The following is a 19,337-nucleotide window of genomic DNA, read 5'->3' as shown; positions in this document are numbered from 1 at the left end:
TGGGGATGCAGGAGGTAGTAAGTGTGAAGGGGAATGAAGTTTAATAGCGTTAAAGTTTTAAAGGCTAGAGTCTCAAACCTGCTGCTATTCATGCCAGATATCAGCGAGAGCAGGATTAGGTCTCAAAAGAGAGAAGGAGTGATTTGGCAGAAGCAAGAGTCGCTGACATGGCAATTAAGACATCTGTAGCATGAACCACAAGTGGGGAGACCCTGTGCTTTTACGGTTCCCCTTGCCCCTACCCATTGAGGATGAGATTGAAAGGCTTTGGCAAAGCTATTAAACTCACTGTATGGCTTGAATGCTTTCCCCCCTCTGTTGGATATTTGACAGCTAATGAAGTTAAGTGGGAGATATGCATCTTGTGAAAGTGTGTATCTGAAAATAGAAAGTGAAGAGAGAAGAGTGATGAAAAATGAGCAACAGATTTTATGCTCCTAGACCATTGTTTAGCCCCTCTCATTCAGGGGCATCTTGATAAGTATTGCAAACCAATTTAAAGCAGCACCCCCTTGTAATTTCACAATTCTGTTTTCTTTATTGCCTTCCTGTTAAATTCCAAGATTGCTAGGCAACTCCATGTCTTGGAAATAGTTGTGTAGATATAACCTCCTCTGTCGATACAATAAATTCCTTTTTAAGGGAAAGCCATTTAAAAAGAAGTTTCATACCCTAGAATACTGGTGGTATAAGGCATTCATGTGTAAGTGACAGATTCTGGAGAGATTACATTCTAAAGGCTTTTTGTAAATGCTATTCAGGATGAATTTTAATCTTTACTGTTACCTTTTGAAAAGAATTTAATAGGCATAACCTTTACTTCCAAAGGCATTTCTGAATCAATATAGAAGAAATGTCGTTCCTAGATGTTGTTCTTCCATATGTTTAATGAAAATCTGTCTTGTCTGTGCTGCAATTATGTTTTCTAAGCCTTGGATTAATAGCAAAACTGATTAAGATAGAGCAACCTACATTTTTTTAAAAAATTGCACAAGTAACATTGAGATTTAGACTTTGTGGCTCAGGCAATTACAAATGGGATATAGAACCTAAAGGTTGCAAGTTTGAATGCAGCCCAGCATTAGAACGGACCAAGAATTGTTACTATCCAAATATGGATATGGTCAGAATCCTTTTTGTAGGGGACAGCTCAGTGAGCTGTGAAATCCACCATTGTGATGTTACATAGCTCTCTATGATAGGACAGATGAAATGAGTGAAAGCTGCATACACTGAGCCATAACTATAACTGAAACCAATTCATTTGTCTCAAAATTACAGGTATTTTAGTCTTTGTACATTTATATCTTGGTCTTAGACATTTACTGGGCGGTGGAAATAGATGGATCGCTCAACAGCCCTAAACTGAGTGATAAACCTGTTCACATTTTCTCAGTATGTATTTATTGCCATTTTTGTAACCTCGGGCAAACTTTCCAAAAGCACACAAGTCCTACTGACTTTCAAAATCATACTTCTGCTCTATTTACTGCTGCCTGCTATAATGCAGATGACCAGAGCGGATTTCCAAGTGTGCCCCTTTGTTCTCAGGATTGAGATTTTACACCTCTACCAAAAAGTGGTACCTATGGAATCTCCAATTCAAATGGAAGAAAGGAGGATTCTAATAATTCCTGCAATTAGTTGAGATAGCAGGTAAATGTGTATGACAAAGGTGTCTATAGGTTTGACATGAACACTGGGTAATAGTTGCCCATGCATGTATTTACACCACTGCATGTTTTATCCTTGTGCTAAATCAGGTGGCACTGGTAAACTATTTCCAGAGGAATCTTTATACAGTTTACAAATATATGCTAAATCATAGAGTGCATTTAGTGCAATGCTTTAGTTCTTGTTATCTCTATTCAAAGCAGAAGCTGTAATGCTTTTGAGGTATATGGAACATATTTATTATTGCCTCAAGGAACTGCAGATTGTATTTATTAGAGTGTGATAGTATGCCACAATCTGATTTTATCAAAATACACTTTAATCTTGTTGCTTAAGTGAAGATGCAAAAGTCATTTTAGCTTCACTTCATCATTAGCTGGGTTTAAAAAAGTAGTAAGAAATATGGCACCTCTTTAATTATCCACTTGTAAAATTACTCTTACAGGTATTCCAGCCTTCAGGCATCTATGCTGCAGAATGGATGTAGCTCAGGAAGCACTGTGGGGCTAGTTGTAATATCAGGTATTAGGAGCTGTGAGGTCCCTTTGATCTCAAAGTTTCTTTGCATCTTAATGAGCTGCACAAAGTGTAGAACTGTATTTATCTCAATTCTCAGTGACAGAGAAATGACTTTCATTCCCTTTTGAGGTCCACAGGTTTGGAGGCATTCTGTAGTCCTCAACAATTGATGCCACAGAGCATTCACTTCTCAGTACATGTGGTGAAAATGCCACATGGCTGAGAGTGACAGACAGGTCATGAATGCCATTGCTTGTTCTGATTCCTGATACTTAGACCTTAATGGGTTCGTGGCTGCTACAGCAATTTGTCCTATGAGTCACTCCTCCAAGTTTAAATGCTAGCAAGGCGGTTGTTGGCAGGCTACTGTGGCATTCCAGGTACCAAGCATTATAGGGAGTGGTACTTGAATGGCCAGGGTGCACTCTTGGCATAATTCCAAGAACGGTCCCTAAAACTTGGGGAAGGAGATCACATTACATGGAAATGGGTCCTTGCTGCCTTGCCTTTCTACTGGCACTGAATGTGAAAATTGCTGAAGGGATAAACAGAACCATGGTGACTAAGAGGAGCAAAAAACCTCCCTTCTCTAAATGAGAGAAAATTTAATAAGGAATCAAGCAATGCATTTCAGCATCTCTGCAGATTCTTCCCAGCAAGCTCCTAACCAGGTGTATACAAGAAGCACTTGGCAGCAGCAGCAAAGGCACAATGCTACTGATGGGTTTTATCTACAACTCATTATTACACTTGTATAAAAAGATCGGAGGGACAGCTGGTAGTAGGCATAGGGCTTACTTTGGCACTGCAGTGAATATTAAATACCATTTCTGAGATTTTGGTATTACAGCAGAAATAGCATTAGTCTAAGACAGGAGTCTGTTTTGGAAGAGTAGGACTAGCATTAAGGAAGGATGGTCTTTTGGCTAAGGCACTGGACTAGGACACAAGGGGTCCCGTCTCCAGTCCCAGCTCTGACATAACCTCCTTGTGTGACCTTGGGCAAGTCATCTCTGCTTTGGTTCCTGATTTGTAAAACTTCATTTACCGCACCTTAACTCTGTCTTGTCTGTCTGCAAGGCAGGCAGCGTACCAAATGCCTAGCACAGCACGGACCCAGTCTTAGGTTATGTCTACATTAGGAGCTCAGGGTGGGATTCCCTTGCTTGTGTACTCATTCTTGCACTAGCTCTTGTCAAACCAGCAGGAGTATGAACAGCAGCGTAGCTGAGCCATGCTGAGTATATAACCACTGCCATTTTGTATGCTGCTACCAAAGTTAGACTGCTAATTGGACTCACGCTTGCTTGAGGAGAATCCCATCCCTAGTTCGTAGTGTAGATGGAGCCTTAGTTAGGGACACTAGATGTAAATTTAATTTAGTGTTTGATAAGGCACAACTCCTTGGATTTTTTTGCCTCAGCATTCCAGACTGCCCCTCAAATTAGTTTTCAAATAATTCATCTTTTAGTTTCCCCAACAGGATCAGCCCTGTGAAGAGTAACTAGAGACTTTCCTTTTCAGATTTAAAAAAAGGATTACAGCAATAACTGCTGTCAGCATTTCTCTCATTTAAACAAATAAAGCTGACAAATGATGAAGTTCTGTGCTGTGGTGTTATGTTTAGTACATACAGAGCAATTATTCATCTGCTGCCAGCATTAGTCTATCTACAGCTAAACCATCCAACAGCACAGAAAGCTTATTAGCATATCAGTACCAGAGTCATAATTTTATATTCTGTAAAGCTGTACTGTATAACAAAAGATGATGGTTATAATTTGCACAATAATTTAAAGGGTTGGACTTTCAGTGCTTGTTAGAGTTCTGCAACTTGACAGGTACAATGCTGCTCTTATTTATGACATGTTACTTTTGTTAGCATGGATTTTGGGCTCTGCCTAGGACATTTCCCATGAACAATTTTGCTGTTATCTCTTGAGATGTAGGAGATAGGTGGATCTACCTTCTCAGTACTATTTGTTTTGTGGTTTCTCATCACTGCAGTTCACCAAATAGGGCTACTTTGCTCAAGTTTTTCTAAAATAGTTGTAAATAGGATGGTGCTTTGTTGAAAGAAAAAGGTATTTCCAAGTATTTACCAGGGTGGCTATTTTAGATGCCTCATGTGGGACATCTTAAAGGGGCCTGATTTTTCTGAGCACCTGCCCTCTGGAAACCAAGAACTTTTAATGCACTTCTACTGAAGCACTCAAACAATAATTACTCTTGGATAATTTAGGCTGATCTCTGCCTTGATTAAATCATTGTCAGAGAAGGGAAAAGCTAGTTGGAGATAAGATATGGCTTTAGCTTTGTTAAGATAATTGGCTAAACCCAGATGGAAGAATGCTCAAAATTTCATAGTCACAATGAGGAGTCATTTCCAGTCCCTTATACTCAAGCTAAATGGAGAAGCTCTGTATGCTGGTAGCAGTACAGGGTCTATGAAACACTGTTAAGCAGTTCTGGAATTGTCCAGCTTTAGTAAGTGGCTGCAGTATATAACTTGACTTTCTCATGTGCATCGTTAGGCAGATGTGTACATCTGAAAGTCAGATATGGCATGGGTGCCCACACATTGTCCAGCTAAGGGCTGCATTAGCAACTTGCCTTGATTCAGGACTGCCCCTAATGGAGCCTGTTGTAGCTGCCCTCATCTTTAAACCATAGGTCATAATCCCTGGTTGTGTTTCCATCAGGACAGAAGATACAGGGAACCCTTTTGAACAGCTTTGTTCAGAATTGCAGCATCAGTGTGCATATTTAAAAACAAAATAGGACGTGTATGCTTGCTAGGTACATAGTGTGTTTAACTAATGAGACTTTATAAAACATCACAGGTTTGGCCATACCATTGTGTAGGGTGACAAAGCACATAAAGTGAAAGAAAGTAAAATGTCCTCCAACAGCTGCTAGCAAAGTAGCACAAATTTTGTTTTGCTTTACAGCATTTAAGGCTGATTTGACCTCCTGCCTAATATCCCTGGTGGGCCTTATCTCTACTGTTTACTGAAGGAACAGGCTGACTTCCTAATGCCTTTCAGAAGTGAAATACCCAGCTGTTAATGATGCCTGAGATTAAGTGGAAGCCAATTTATGGAGTTCAGGTTTAGAAATTCTTTGCTGCTTTATAAACTTCAACAGGCATGAAATATTTTGAGATTGAGTTTCCATTCATTTCCAGCCAAGGGGAAATAAGTATCTCAGGATGGCACAGGAGAGAGAAAAAAGTGGCAGGAATGAATGGGCTCCATTTTCAAATTAATGCTTTTACGACCATTTATCTTTCAAATCATTTGTGATGCCTTTTAACTTGGGTTTGGATTATATCTCCATTCCCCCAGATTGTCCTACAATGGGTGTCAAAGATGTGGCTAACAGCCTCCGCTAAACTTCTAGGGAGGAAAAATAAATGCATGGATCCTGACTCTCCTCAGTTTTGCACAAGGAAAGAAACCCCCAATGAAGTCAATAGAATTCCACTGCTAGTATAAGTGAAAGAATGAGGGCCATACTATCTAAAGTATTATTCCCCCCTTTGATTTATAGTCATCCCTAGCATATCTTACCCTTGAGGTGAGATGGGTCTTTCTTGGACCAAACTGAAAATACTTGTGGTGCCCTAAAATGCCTTTTGGAAACAGCAAAAAAGATCTGATCAACTGACTACGGTGTTCTGTTCTGAAAGAGAATGTTAGACAAGGGGACAGAGCAATCCCTGGGCCATAGCAACAAGATAAAAGCAATCACATGTGAAGGGCATTTTTGGAGACAAGACAGCCACAAGTGTGCTTTCAGGAGCAGTCTGCTTTCATGAAGTTTTGCTATACATTAAAACAGTTTTCCTAATGGACTAAATATTAGAGTTGAGATTTTAAACAAGATTTTCAATGGAAAAGTGTTGAAACAAATCACAGACTTATTTCACTTTGATTAGGTAAAAACATTTAGTTGTATTCCATTTTGACTTTAAATTAATCTCAATATTGTAATGTCTATATTATACTTTACATTTTATTTAAACATTGTAACAAGTATTTTGGTATTTCCAAATTGAAATGGTTCAGAATTTCCATTCTGTGAAAATTTTTGAAATATTGACTTCCTTCTGAATTGGAAGGAAAGGAAATTTGGAAATGTCAGAATGTCCCATTGGTCAGAAATTCAATTTTTTAAACCAGCTCTACTTACTACCCTCCTCCATTCTCTTGCAGTAGCTTGGTACAAATGATTATAGGATTTTTTCCTTATAGCATTTGTCTGTATTGCTGGCTGTATAGTTTGGTGGGGTGGTTTGTTTGGTTTCTCTTTTGTTTTCATCCTTAGTACAGCTCTTATGTGGAACTAAAACTATGAGGATACCATTGTTGCTTATAGTGTGTGTTTGTCCATCTCTTCGCCCCCCCCCCCCCCCCCATTTGCTCTATTAGGAATCAGAAAGCCTCATTCCTTCCTGTAATCCTCACAAGAATCCCCATAATTGACAGTCTCCCCACTACTGCCTCTTCTGCCTAATCCCATTTTGCTGCAAACAGAGTTAAAAAATTTCTGAATCTTCAAAGGAGACCATCTCCACCCTTCCACAGTGTTTCTATCAAGTAAAAGAACTAGCAGCAGCATGCATCAGAAACAGCAGGTCTCACCTAAGTATGTCCCATGCATGCCCTCAAGCCATATCTGAAGTCAAGCACCTCTGAGTTGAAGGATGCTCCTGCTGACTATCTCCCATGCCCAGCAGATTATGAATGCTAGAACTAATTAGGCAATCCTTCCTCCTGGTCACTTTCTCACTTCCTTCTGAGTTGTTTGCATCTTTCTGGTCATGAAAATGAGTCTCATAATACTGAAAAAGCTGAAAACCAACAGAGTTTGAGGAAATATTTGTAAGCTTTTCTCTAGTTTATCGGCAGCACAGATTGTTCACCCCCTCCCCCCTGAAATCACTGGGAATTTTATGCACCTACAAACACAGGCCCAGTGCTAGAATTTTCATCTGGGGAAAACATATGCTCCACATTACAGCTTGTGTCAGGTGCACCTTACTCTTCGTTAGCTCACATAATACAGAAGATTCCTGTTTGCCTTAAATCTAAGGCTGTTGGGTCCCATAATACAATACGTTTTACCAGCTCTAGAATACCATGATCCATGCATTTGAGGTTCATTATAATTATTATGTGCTAGGAGATTCAAGAAGGGATGGCTCATCCCTGAAGAGCTGTCTGAGGGCAGACAGGTAGGTGGACCTAGGTTAAGGAAAGGGGAACACTAATTGAGACTTTAATATATACCTATTTGTATTTTATACTGTGTATATTTTGTAGAATATACATATTCTGTTGTTTTAATATATACCTCAGCAGCAATGGGCCTTTGAGATTTCAATGTGGGATTTGTAACAGTTCAACTCACCACCTTATCATAGAATCATAGAATATTAGAGTTGGAAGGGACCTCAGGAGGTCATCTAGTCCAACCCCCTGCTCAAAGCAGGGGTAACCTCAGCTATATCATCCCAGCCAGGGCTTTGTCAAGCCTCAGCTTAAAAACCTCTAAAGCTAGAGATTCCACCACCTCACTAGGTAACCCATTCCAGTACTTCACCACCCTCCTAGTGAAAAACTTTCCTAATGTCCAATCTAGATCTCCCCCTGCAACTTGAGACTGTTGCTCCTTGTTCTGTCATCTGCCACCACCGAGAACAGCCTAGCTCCATCCTCCCTGGAACCCCCTTTCAGGTAGTTAAAGGCCACTATCAAATCCCCCCGCATTCTTCTCTTTTGCAGACTAAACAAGCCCAGTTCCCTCAGCCTCTCTTCATAAGTCCTGTGCTCCAGCCCCTAATCATTTTTGTTGCCCTCCGCTGGACTCTCTCCAACTTGTCCACATCCTTTTTGTAGTGGGGGGCCCAAAACTGGACACAATATTCTAAATGGGGCCTCACCAGTGCCAAATAGAGGGGAATAATCACTTCCATAGATCTGCTGGCAATGCCCCTCCTAATGCAGCCCAATATGCCATTAGCCTTCTTGACAACCAGGGCACACTGCTGACTCATATCCAGCTTTTTATCCACTGTTACCCCCAGGTCCTTTTCTGCAGAGCTGCTGCCTAGCTCATCAGTCCCCAGTCTATAGCTGTGCATGGGATTCTTCCTTCCTAAGTGGAGGACTCTGCACTTGTCCTTGTTGAACCTCATTAGATTACTTTTGGCCCAATCCTCCAGTTTGTTTAGGTCACTCTGTATCCTTGGTCACCTCCTGCTGGTTGTCTGGGAATCAGCTCTTAACTGGGCAGATGCTCCTCTCTGCAGTGTCTCACCCTCCATCCTGTCTCCACTGGACCCTTCTTCTCATGCCTCTGCCCTGCAGAATCCATGCTCCCCCCCTTCTAGGGGGATTCTGCAGTCCATGCTAGCCACTTCCTACCATGGCCACCACAGTCCTGCTACCACTCTTATGGCAATTGGGAGTGGGGACCCAAACCCACCCACTACTCCAGGTCCCAGCTCAGGGACCCTGTGTATGGCAGCCTTCCATTGCATCTCCCCCCAACACCTCAGTGGATTTCCCAGTTCCATGCAGCCCCAGTACCTTCTCTGCCCTTGCTTCAGAGTGTTGGGCTCTGCTGTGTCCTAGTAGCCAAGCGCAGCTCCAAGCAGCATACTGACAGTCCTTCCCTTTCAAGCTCCTGGGAGTTACTGCCCTTGGGTTACTCTGCAGCTCCCTTTTATACTAGACTCCTGGGCCCTGATTGGCTGCCACACAGCCCCTTCCTATTGGCTGCCATTTTCACAGCCTTACCAAAGGCCCTTAACCCTTTCCAGGCCAGTAGAGGGCAGGCGCCCCACCACAGATTGCAGATGAATTCAGGGAGGTACCATGCATAAGGGGCCTGTGGAAAAAGACTGGATAAGACAAACAAGGTGTTTGTCTGAATGGTATGACCACCGTTGTCTGTGATGACTTTAAAGAAAGATAATGCTTTAATATGGTGGCTGGTTTACTTAGCCCATCAATACAAGAGAGACAGTTGGCATGGCATTCTCCGTTGGGGCCTTTGACATTGGAAGCCCACTTCTTCTCCAGGACTGCAGCAGCCTGACTTACACTCCCCAGGGCTCCGTACATGGCTCATCTTTTCTTCCTTCCTCGTTGGGTGGCGGTAGGTTGTAACTCTGGCAGGGATTCACTGGGGCAGTCAGTTCTTGTCATGCTTATGTTGTCTCTGGGTGTTCAATTTGATTTGGCATTAATTGACTGGCCTATCACTGTATCTTCAATAGACTGTCAAGAGCACTGGATGGGGATGGACTTTTATTACACTTTATAAACACATCAAATAAATAAATAAAACATTTTGAAAGCAAAGGCACAAAAGAAAAGGCTTCTAAGGCAGATATTACATTGTTCCAAAGCCCAAGCCGGGTGGGTAATTCTTCTGACTTCTGCATTCTGACCTACTCAGCTATTCGGATTTAATTAGCAGTAATATATTATTGTCAAAGTAATTAAAGCTTTGCCTTGATTAAAAATGGAATTGGTTAACTAAAGAGAAAAGGTTTGGCTAATCTTAGCTTTATCCCTGAGTAAGATGTCTCATATCAGTTAATTGCCTATATCTTTCCTATTCAGGCTTGAAGGTTCGAGAGGTGTTCATCAACGTGACAAGACAGCAAGTGGAGGATTTTCATGGGCCAGAGGATTACTGGTGTCAGTGCGTTGCATGGAGCCATTTAGGGACCTCAAAAAGCAGGAAGGCGTCAGTCCGCATAGCCTGTAAGTAGAATAAGTGTGCGCTCTTCAAGATTTTGCAGGGAGTTGAAACATGCTGTTATGCTAAGGTTAAAGCTAACAGGGTAGTAGAAAGACGTTGTCATTCTTAGGGCTCCCTGTGAAATCCTACAGGAGCATCAGAGAGGACACACCATATTTGTTCTGATGCTGCCTTGTCGGAGCTCATTTTTATTTTAATGTTGGTTGATGATTTTCTTTGAAGTGCATTCAGCAAGTTTGTTTCTCTCAGCGATGCCACTTGGATTGCATGTGTGCAGGTGTCATAATAATGCAATGCAAAAAGAAATGTTAATGCAAATTGAAAACCTACTGGAACGTGCCCTATTGCTCCGTGCTGATGACAAGGGTCTAAAGACATCTGCAGAAGCATTTACCAATGTATGTCTGCTACGTTTTTCAGAAAAAATATGCAAGAATACATTAGAGGCTTTTGTGTTCTGCTGTTCTAAATCTGCTTTTTAATATTGAAACACATCATTGATTGTGTGGGCTGATGTGGGGGAAGTAGGATGAGAATGGGAAAATGGGGCAATGTTTTAGTTACATAGTCAGCAAAAAACAAAACCAATGAGAAGAAAAAGCCACAAGGAAGGAGAGAAAAACATCCCAATTGGAACCAAAACTAGGCTCCAGCCTGCCATGAATTTTAGAGTCCCTGAAAGGAAGAGATTGTTCTCTATGGGAATAAGCATGTTATTTACAATAAATAAATACATAAAAAGAATGCTTCTTTTTAAGACATTACAATAGCCATTGAAGAAAAAGTCAGTTTATTCATCCCACCTGTGAACGGGACTAATATTCTACAGCCTGCTAACCACGTAGCTGCTGTTATATCTAAATCGCGTGGCATGGCTTTATCATCTGAACTAGTTCTATAGAGACTTAGGAATAACTTCCTCTTTCTTCATGTAGCAAGGGGAAGTTATTCCTTAGTTTGCTTAGTTTCTCATTTTGGCCATGGTTTGGAAAACCAGGCAACAGCTCCCAAAGTCAGGCCATCTACTGTGCTTTAAAAAAAAAAAAGATAAAGTGACAAGCACTGCATATGCTTCCCACATTGGAGAACATTTTGAAGAGGATCAAAACTGCTTGTATTATAATATAACCAATAGTAATCATCTTCAGCATCTATACTGTAATATACTGCATTCCTGGGGTACATTTAATGCCATGAATGTGAATGTGGCTAACTTGCTACGGCCAATTGAATTTGGTGTTCTAGATGTGCATAATGAACATTAGAGCTGGTCAAAAGTTTTTGCTCCTGCTTATCAAAATTTTAAATACTTCCAGTATTTTTCATGATACTGTTTTCTGATCTCCTTTAATAGCCTGTATAAGTTTATGCTCTGCGGTTTAAACTATTTCCAAAACATGCTATATATGCCAATTGCTTGCCCTAAGTTGGGTTTGAAAAGCGACCAATGTGCAGAGAAGCAAAGTAAAGAATGCATTTAGAACATATTTCTTTCCAGGCCATGCTAGTGATGTTGCATTGAAGGTTAAATTCATCCCTGGTTTATCCCTAGGGTTACTCCACTAATGCCAGTGCAGTTATAGTAGTCACCGCTAAATCACTCTTTGCCAAGTTAGCACACATAATGACCTTATTTGTTGTAATAAGTATAGAAAGGCTGTGGCTGTGGAGATACAGCTCATATGGGCTGACAAATGTTAATTTTTTTTAATGGCTATTTTTACTGTACCATCGTTTAGGGATGAATTGTCCTAAAACCGCCCAAATAGTATAGAAGAAACATAGCTACTAGGCAGGTTGCATCATACCAGTATTTGTATATTGGGAAGAAGGGGCAGTAGTTTTCCTCAGGCAGGGGAGCTATTTCTGTCTCAGTCCATCTCTGCTCCTCATATCAGGGTTGCTACACTGCAGTGTTATCACTCACAATCAACAGATCATTATCTCGCTGCAGGAGAAACTAGAAAACACAATAAACAGCATTATGGCGAGGGGGAACATCAAAATCAAACAGCCAAAAGGACTGTACCCAAATATGAGTGTTACAATACAGAGTGTTATGTGACCGAAGGCACTCCAGGCTTCATCTGGTTTTTACTTTACAATTATATCTGGTGCATTTTTCTTGTGGAAGAGTCTGAACTATGTTTTTGCAGCATTGCTATTAGTTGAGGATTCAGGAATATACTTCCTCTAACTGTCTTGTGGTCCCAGTTTATCTTTTCCTTTTAAATCACTAGTTCTGGTTATTAGGCAAATACCCTACATAGTTTGTTAGTAAGTAAGTAAGTAAAAAGGTCTGCAAAGGAAGGAAACAATTGCTCATCTTCGATTTGCACTTATTATGTTAGGATTCTTGAAAGAGACTAGGAGTGAGAACTTCTGGATTTTGTTCCCAGCTCAGTCATTGACTCTCTGGGTGACTTCAGACAGATTAGTTCTCCTTTCTAAGCTTCAGCCCATCTGTAAAATGGGCACAATATTTCTCTGTTCCAGGGACCATAAATGCTCTACAGAATTAAGTAAGCATCATAAATACAAAGAACTACAAACCCACTGAAATTTTGTCTTAACTGCACATTCCATTTTTGGCCCCGATGAAGATTGTTTTGGAGCTTGCTTCCAGAATTATGCTTCTTTGGCATGACCAATTTAAATAAAACAGTTGGGCAAACTAATAGGACAACATACCAACCCCCTGATTTTTATAAATGACTGATTTTTCATTGGTTGATTTAGTTTGAATGTATAAATTCAATTTTTATTTCACTGCATTAACTGTCATAACATTGAATGAGCTGATAATTCCCCTGTATTGCTGAGCTGCAAAAGACTATTATTCTGAATTGAATTTTTATTGACTTTTCTCTGTGCTATGAATTTTTTTCTCCCCCTAACATGGCAGACTAAAAAGAGAACGAGGAATGAACTGAAGTAGGTGGATTGGTTTAGCTGTCTGTTTCTTTTATATTATGTCCATCACTGTAGTGTCTGATCATCTGCATAGTACATACCTACCTCTCATAAGTAATTCAAAATATTTTAAAAATCTGGCAGGCATTATGGATCATGTTCTTCCCTGTTTCTGTGTTCTGTAACATACTGGCCACAGCACAGCTGTGCACCTGAGAATGGTATTGCTTCATTGACCATTTGTTGTGGTGCCTTTTCTTGCACCAGTGTTGATGTGAGGGTGGGATGGACAGTACAGTAGTACTTCCAGAAATTACAGCATCAAAGATGGGGTGACTTTGAGCATAGTACAGACAAGCGCAATGAGTAGGATTTTGTAATGATCCCCATGTGTTTTCAGGAGCTCACTTTGTCATGGACCTATGTCAGGCTGCCTCTTATGAACAACCCAGTTGCTTAATTTGGCACATGGATTTTTGACTCAGGGAATATCCCTTAGGGGACCACAGATGAGAACAAGCAGATCTAATTTGTGGTCATGCATAGAACACTAGTATTTCATTTCAGACCTGGCTCATAGTACTTGTTATTATACCAGCTTGTGTGGCCTTCTGTTGCATTCATAACCTGTGATTCTGAATCATAAGTTTAAAGCACTATTGCAATTTATACTTCTCTGAAATAGCAGGTAGCTATTTCTGTAGAGCAACGTGGAAGGCAGAGAAAACAAAAAGATGGATCTTACTTGCATTCCTCTACCAATAAAAGCTCTTGTGGACAAAGTTGTATTCTCAGTATTAATGAATAACTCTCTAAATAGGTAACCAGTATGTGTTTTACAGTGCCCAACATGAAAAAAACCCCACAAGAACATTAGAAGAGAATCATAAATGTGATATTTGCATCTTTTTCCAGTGAGTGGCTGGACTTGCTAAAATAAATCTTAATGTATTTATAAAATGTATAAAAGTGTAACTGATTCAGGGCCTCCGCTGTTTAAGGGGGACGTATTTCATGAAGTTGTAAGCACTGGAGAAAATTAAATCAATAAATCCGCATTGTAGAATTTGAGGCGCTCTGTTTAAAGAAAATGACTTTGTCTAACGGAAACATCCTGACTTGGTGTGCGTGCTGTAAATAACCTTTCTTCTGCTTCATCTCTCCCATGCTTGCACGGCCTCAAGGAACGTGTCATCAGTTACCAGGCAAATCCGGACTTTGACACAGGGATCTCCACGGGGAAGGGGATTCTTTACCAAGGCTGAGCATCTGTGGTGGAGTCACTTGGGGAGGCTGCTCCAGTCTAACTGAGTAACCTCTGCAGCTCTAGCACGTCGCCTTTGTGGGGAGGGGGATAGGAGAAGGACTAGAGGATCTGTGCAATAGGGAATCTGTCACCTGGGAATCTCCATAAGGAAGAGGTGCAAAGCACCTTTCCCAAAGCTGTGGAGAAGTGATGGAGGCAACTGCACCTTAACAGAGTAGCCGGTGGCCCTAGAATGCATCTTGAGTGGAGAAATATGTCTAGCAGTGGGTCACCTGGCCACCTCTGCCTTTCCTCCAGCCAAACATAAAGCATGTGCCGAGGAGGGGTTCCCACCTATCTGGGCTCCATGTCTCTGGTGCGCACCCCTCCACGCGTTCCACCTGCAGACCTCCTTTTGCACAGTGGAACTTTGCAGCCCTTCTTTGCTCTTCTAGAAGTCAGATCAGGATTTGCCTCTGTGGAATGATGTCCTGATACCAAGGAGGACCAAAACAATGTTTAATAAAATGGTTACTGAAATACCACACACACACACACACACACACAGGGGAATATAAAAATGGGGTGAATTAATCAAAATATGATGTAAGTGGGGCTTAAGTGATGCTTATAACTATCCTAATTTGCACGTTGGTGGAATCCTTCTGGGCGGGCAAGCCTCAAGTCGCCTTTCTTTCCTAGCCACAGAGTATCATGAAGTCAGAACAGTATTCTTCCTCCAGCCTTTTAATAATACTGTTCAAGTTCTAACCCATTAAGCTGGTGATCAGACAGTATGTAACAGTGTCTATCATGGAAGATACGGGCATGTTGTCAAGTGCTGGTGGAAATTGTTTAATTTGCTGCAATGTCTGCACAGATTTCAAATGGCTAGTTACAGTACTGTGCCTTGTTTTCAATTGCGTATTTGCTGCCAAGTGTCCAAAGAACTTTTGGACACAATGTTTTATAACTAAATATTTTTGCATTAGCAAATCCAGTCAGCCACGAGGACAGTAATGCCACAAAATACTGATCAGCTTCATTTGCTTTATTTTAAAATACTATCCTTTGACTTTGTTTTTTCCAGAGACCATTGATGTATTTAAAGTTGTGTTTCAGTGTCACTAAATAGCATTCCTTATTATTCTTCACCTTTCAAAAGCCAGAATGGCTTGGGGGAGCTTCATGTGGGCGAGCAGAGAGAAGGTTCTCGGTTCTAATCCTAATTCATTTGTGTGGCCTTGCCAAACCTCTGTTTTCCCATGTGTAAAATGGGGATAATAACACTTATACACCCACTTTCCAGGGAGGGATATAGGCAATGTTTGTCAAGTGCTCTGAACATATATAGTGGTAGAAGCATTTTTGTTAGTAACTTTCACAACAGATACGTAACCGCATGAGGAATGGCTTTTGGAAAACCTCACATCTCAGCAGTTTAGCTTTACACGTGTTCAGATAAACTGCATTGGAGACATAACAACTGCATTCACCTCTTGGCAGATTTACGGAAAAACTTTGAGCAAGACCCACAAGGAAAGGAGGTTCCTATTGAAGGGATGATTGTTCTGCACTGTCGGCCACCAGAGGGAGTACCTGCAGCTGAGGTGAGAGAAAGACACTGTTTTTGACATCACTGTTATTAGCTAGTCCTTTTTGGACTGGATCTATTTGGAGGGGAAGTGGGAAGGTATCAGCTAGAATTGGTTCTGGATGCTTGTAAAAAATCCAGTGTCATTACCATATTCTACTCTGGAGCTGCTTGAAATTGTGTTGTTGTTGCTGTTGTTAAAACCAGAAAATTAATCAAAACTATTTTTTTGGTTTTGATGAAAAAACATTTTCCATTTAAATTGCTTTTTTTTTTAAACCTGAAAAGTGAACATTCGTATCTTAAACTGACTTTTTATTTTGTAAACCCAAAATGTTTTTTGAAAACTGAAAATATTTCAGTTTTAGTTTTTATAATAATCAGTAAAGGACATTTTGACAAAGATGATAAAACCAAAAAGAAAACCTTGCAGAAAAGCACATTTTATTTTTTCAACCAGCTCTAATTCTGCTTTTTATTGTCAATGAAGTTGTATCTTGGGAGCAGAATAACAGAGAGGCAAAGGCAGAGATATCAGTAGAACTGGTCTTTTCACCTGAGAGAGTTCTAGGATGACTGGATTTAAATATTTGCTTTAAAGACTAAATATGTGCGACTGCATCACAGCGGGGCACCAATGTGCTCTCACCTATCAAATCCAGAGACACAGATGGTAGCCTCTGCTTTGAAATTATGAAAGGTGACTGGACGGGTGGAATGATACTTTGCACTTCTACTGTCTTCCATGTGTCTTCTACTGTCTTCCATGTTCAAAGCCGCGCCCAAACACTGACTTGACTGGACACTCAGCTGTGTCCAGCAGTGTAGCTGAGTAAAACTGTTTGTCTGTTTTGAACTTTTGATCATTTTACATTTTTACCCCTTCTGAAGGGTTTTGTTTTTGAAGCCTTTGTTACGATTGTTACGTCATGATTCCACCTTCAGAATGATGTGGCAGGTGATTTTTGAGGTTGCTACGGGGGATGGGGGAGGAGAAAAGAGAGACGTTCCAGATGAAATCTGTAATTACCTATCTAAAACAAGTGCTTATTTGAACATTTCTCTTCCCGCCCCATCACTTAACCACCCGCCTCCAAAATAGCAGTTTGGAGTAGCACACAAAGTTTTGCGTAAAATAGTTAGCACCCGAAATGCACATTCCCTTTGTCTTAATCCCAGTCTATTTTACTTAAAAATAAACTAGAGGCCAAAATTTGTGCCTGAGATGGAAGGGAAAGCGACTGTAACAAGACACGCGAAACAGCTCTGGTCAGTCTCGCTGCTTTTATGCTGCCCTCCTGGCCTTTGTGTATTATCAGTTAGAGCTACGCACTTGTCTTCATAATGCCTGGGACACAGCTGGTGCATTACATATAAACTCTGGTGTAGCTCCATGGAGGCTAGTGGACTTGAACCAATGATGATTTTGGCCCTAAGTGTTAACGTTACTTTCTCTGCTTCCTGGTACAGAGGAGAGCTTGCTGAAAAGCCACTGAAAAGCAGTGGGCTAACTAACTGATGCCCCGTGAAATGCTTGGCGTAGCTATTTGGAGTGTTATGGTGTTACAGATGGACTGGCCTCCCTTTCTGAATTGCAGGATGTCCAAGGTGTGGACAGCAGTCCCACTATTCAGTGTATGGTACATCAATAAACACAGCTCTGTAAAGTGATGGTGTTGACAGGTTCCTGTGGGAGTTACAGTACGTGCTAGCTAGCTGAACACTTTTGGGCTCAGAGCTAACAGTCTAGGCCAGTCCCTGCTGTACCGTGGTGTGTTTACTCTCCAAAATGCCAGACCTGCATATGTGATGCTGCTATTTAGCGTCCTTTGATAAATAGAGAAACTGATATCAACCAGAAGTTGTTTGTCTCTCATCTCAGTTCAAATCACTATGATATCTACTAATTGGAGGGAGAAAAGAAGCAGGGAACATAAACTACAAAGAAAGAAAATATATGGTCTCTGAGTTAGATGGAAAACATGCTGGGTGGATGCCATCAAAAACCCAGAAAGAGTTGAGAAATGAGGCAAATTGGGATACAAATTAAAAGACATTGCCAGCTGGCTTAGAAATAGAAGGGTGGGGGGAGGCGAATGTGTATCTACACATCTAGCACTCATTTCTCTATCAAGAAAATTTCTGCTGCTACTTCCGCCTCAATGGTATCTAATTTCACCCACTGCTCAATTTACTATATCACATCCTTGAGAGACTTGTTTATGCCATTAATTCTCCAAATACACGGATTCAAGGATGAGCAAAAAGTTTATAAGTGACAAATTATACAAATTTCAGTCGTTTTCTTTGGAAACAAAAGAAACAAATTTTAACCCACTGAGTAAATAAATATTATCCAACCTAGCAAGTATGGTTTGCTGAACTGAACAATTATATAAATTTGTTGCAGATACAGTTGCAGATAGCCTACACAGTCAAAAAGCGTTTTCACAGTTGGAGTTCAGTAATTTGAAAGAAAGGGAGTAAGAAATTATGGTGTTTGAGTCAACGTGTTTTGAATTTTATTGAAGATGAGAGAATTATGAGGACTTTTCGTTTTGAAAATAGATACTCACTCCTGAAAAGTGTGATAATGGTCAGTAATGGGTTATTCATTTTTATGCAGTTGCTGCCTTTCAAAACAAACTGGGTCTAATATGTTCCTGGTCTAACCCCGGTGGATTTGCACACTGTGCCATCTTTCTTGTTAGGGAAAGCATTAAAGGGGTATTGCATGAGATTAGACACCCCAGCATATTCTTTTTTGACTGTTCAACTGCATAGCAATACTTCTGGTACCAATACTGAATGAATATATGAATGAATTCTTCTCTATCTATATCTATATAGAATCATAGAAGATTAGGGTTGGCAGGGACCTCAGGAGGTAGGTCATCTAGTCTTAGAGTGGGACAAGGCTTTAGATGTTGGGAGATAGAAGCTATTGCCCCCACCAGCAGTGGAGAGAAGAGAGTTTATCTGGTTTGGGGACATCTAGGAGTGCTGCGGTGGTTTAATAGGTTTCTTAGTGTTGTTCCAGTTGTCCAGTTCATTTATTTGTATATTAGAATTTAATGCTGCTGGTCTTTATCAGTGTTGTAAATTTTTATTTTTATTAGGAGGCTCAGAGCTTTTGGTATGGGCATTCCCCCCTCCCTTCCTTAAATTGAAATTGACAAGTCGAACCCTGAAATCATAGCATCATAAAGATGTAGGGCTGGAAGGGACTTCAGAAGGCCTGAAGGTGCTGAGACAGTCTCAAGTATATCTAGACCACCCCGACTGGAGTTTGTCCAATCTAGTCCTAAAAACCTCTAATGACTGGGATTTCACTATTTTCCTAGGTAATCTGTTCCACTGCTTAGCTATCCCAATATTAAAGGCAAATCTTAAAATGTAAAGTCAGAGCAGGATGTTAGAAGCAGTTCAGGGTGGAGTCAGGAGCAAATGAATGACTTAGATGTTCAGATGACCCAAGTGTTCAAATTCCCAAATCATGAGATTGGCTTTAAAATCATGAGATTTTTTTTTTAAAATAGAATTTGGGTTCTTTTTATTTGTCTTCCTGTTTTTGAGGTTTTAGAGTTCACAGTTTAAAGCTTTTCACTATAA

General features: G+C 40.6%; 1 protein-coding gene across 1 annotated transcript in view; it reads left to right on the top strand.

Moving 5' to 3' along the window:
- Window positions 1–19,337, top strand: part of UNC5D (unc-5 netrin receptor D) — a 135,501-nt gene that overhangs the window by 465 nt on the left and 115,699 nt on the right. Inside the window, exons 2-3 of the mRNA XM_067543707.1 lie at window positions 9,831–9,974; window positions 15,638–15,741. Of these exons, the coding sequence (XP_067399808.1) occupies window positions 9,831–9,974; window positions 15,638–15,741 (248 nt within the window). The remainder of the gene's footprint in view (window positions 1–9,830; window positions 9,975–15,637; window positions 15,742–19,337) is intronic.

This window comes from Emydura macquarii, unplaced genomic scaffold, assembly GCF_026122565.2.
Source record: "Emydura macquarii macquarii isolate MOO-44397 ecotype Brisbane River unplaced genomic scaffold, CSIRO-AGI_Emac_v2 contig_113, whole genome shotgun sequence".
NCBI lineage: Eukaryota > Metazoa > Chordata > Testudines > Chelidae > Emydura > Emydura macquarii.
This window is presented reverse-complemented; position numbering and strand designations above follow the sequence as displayed.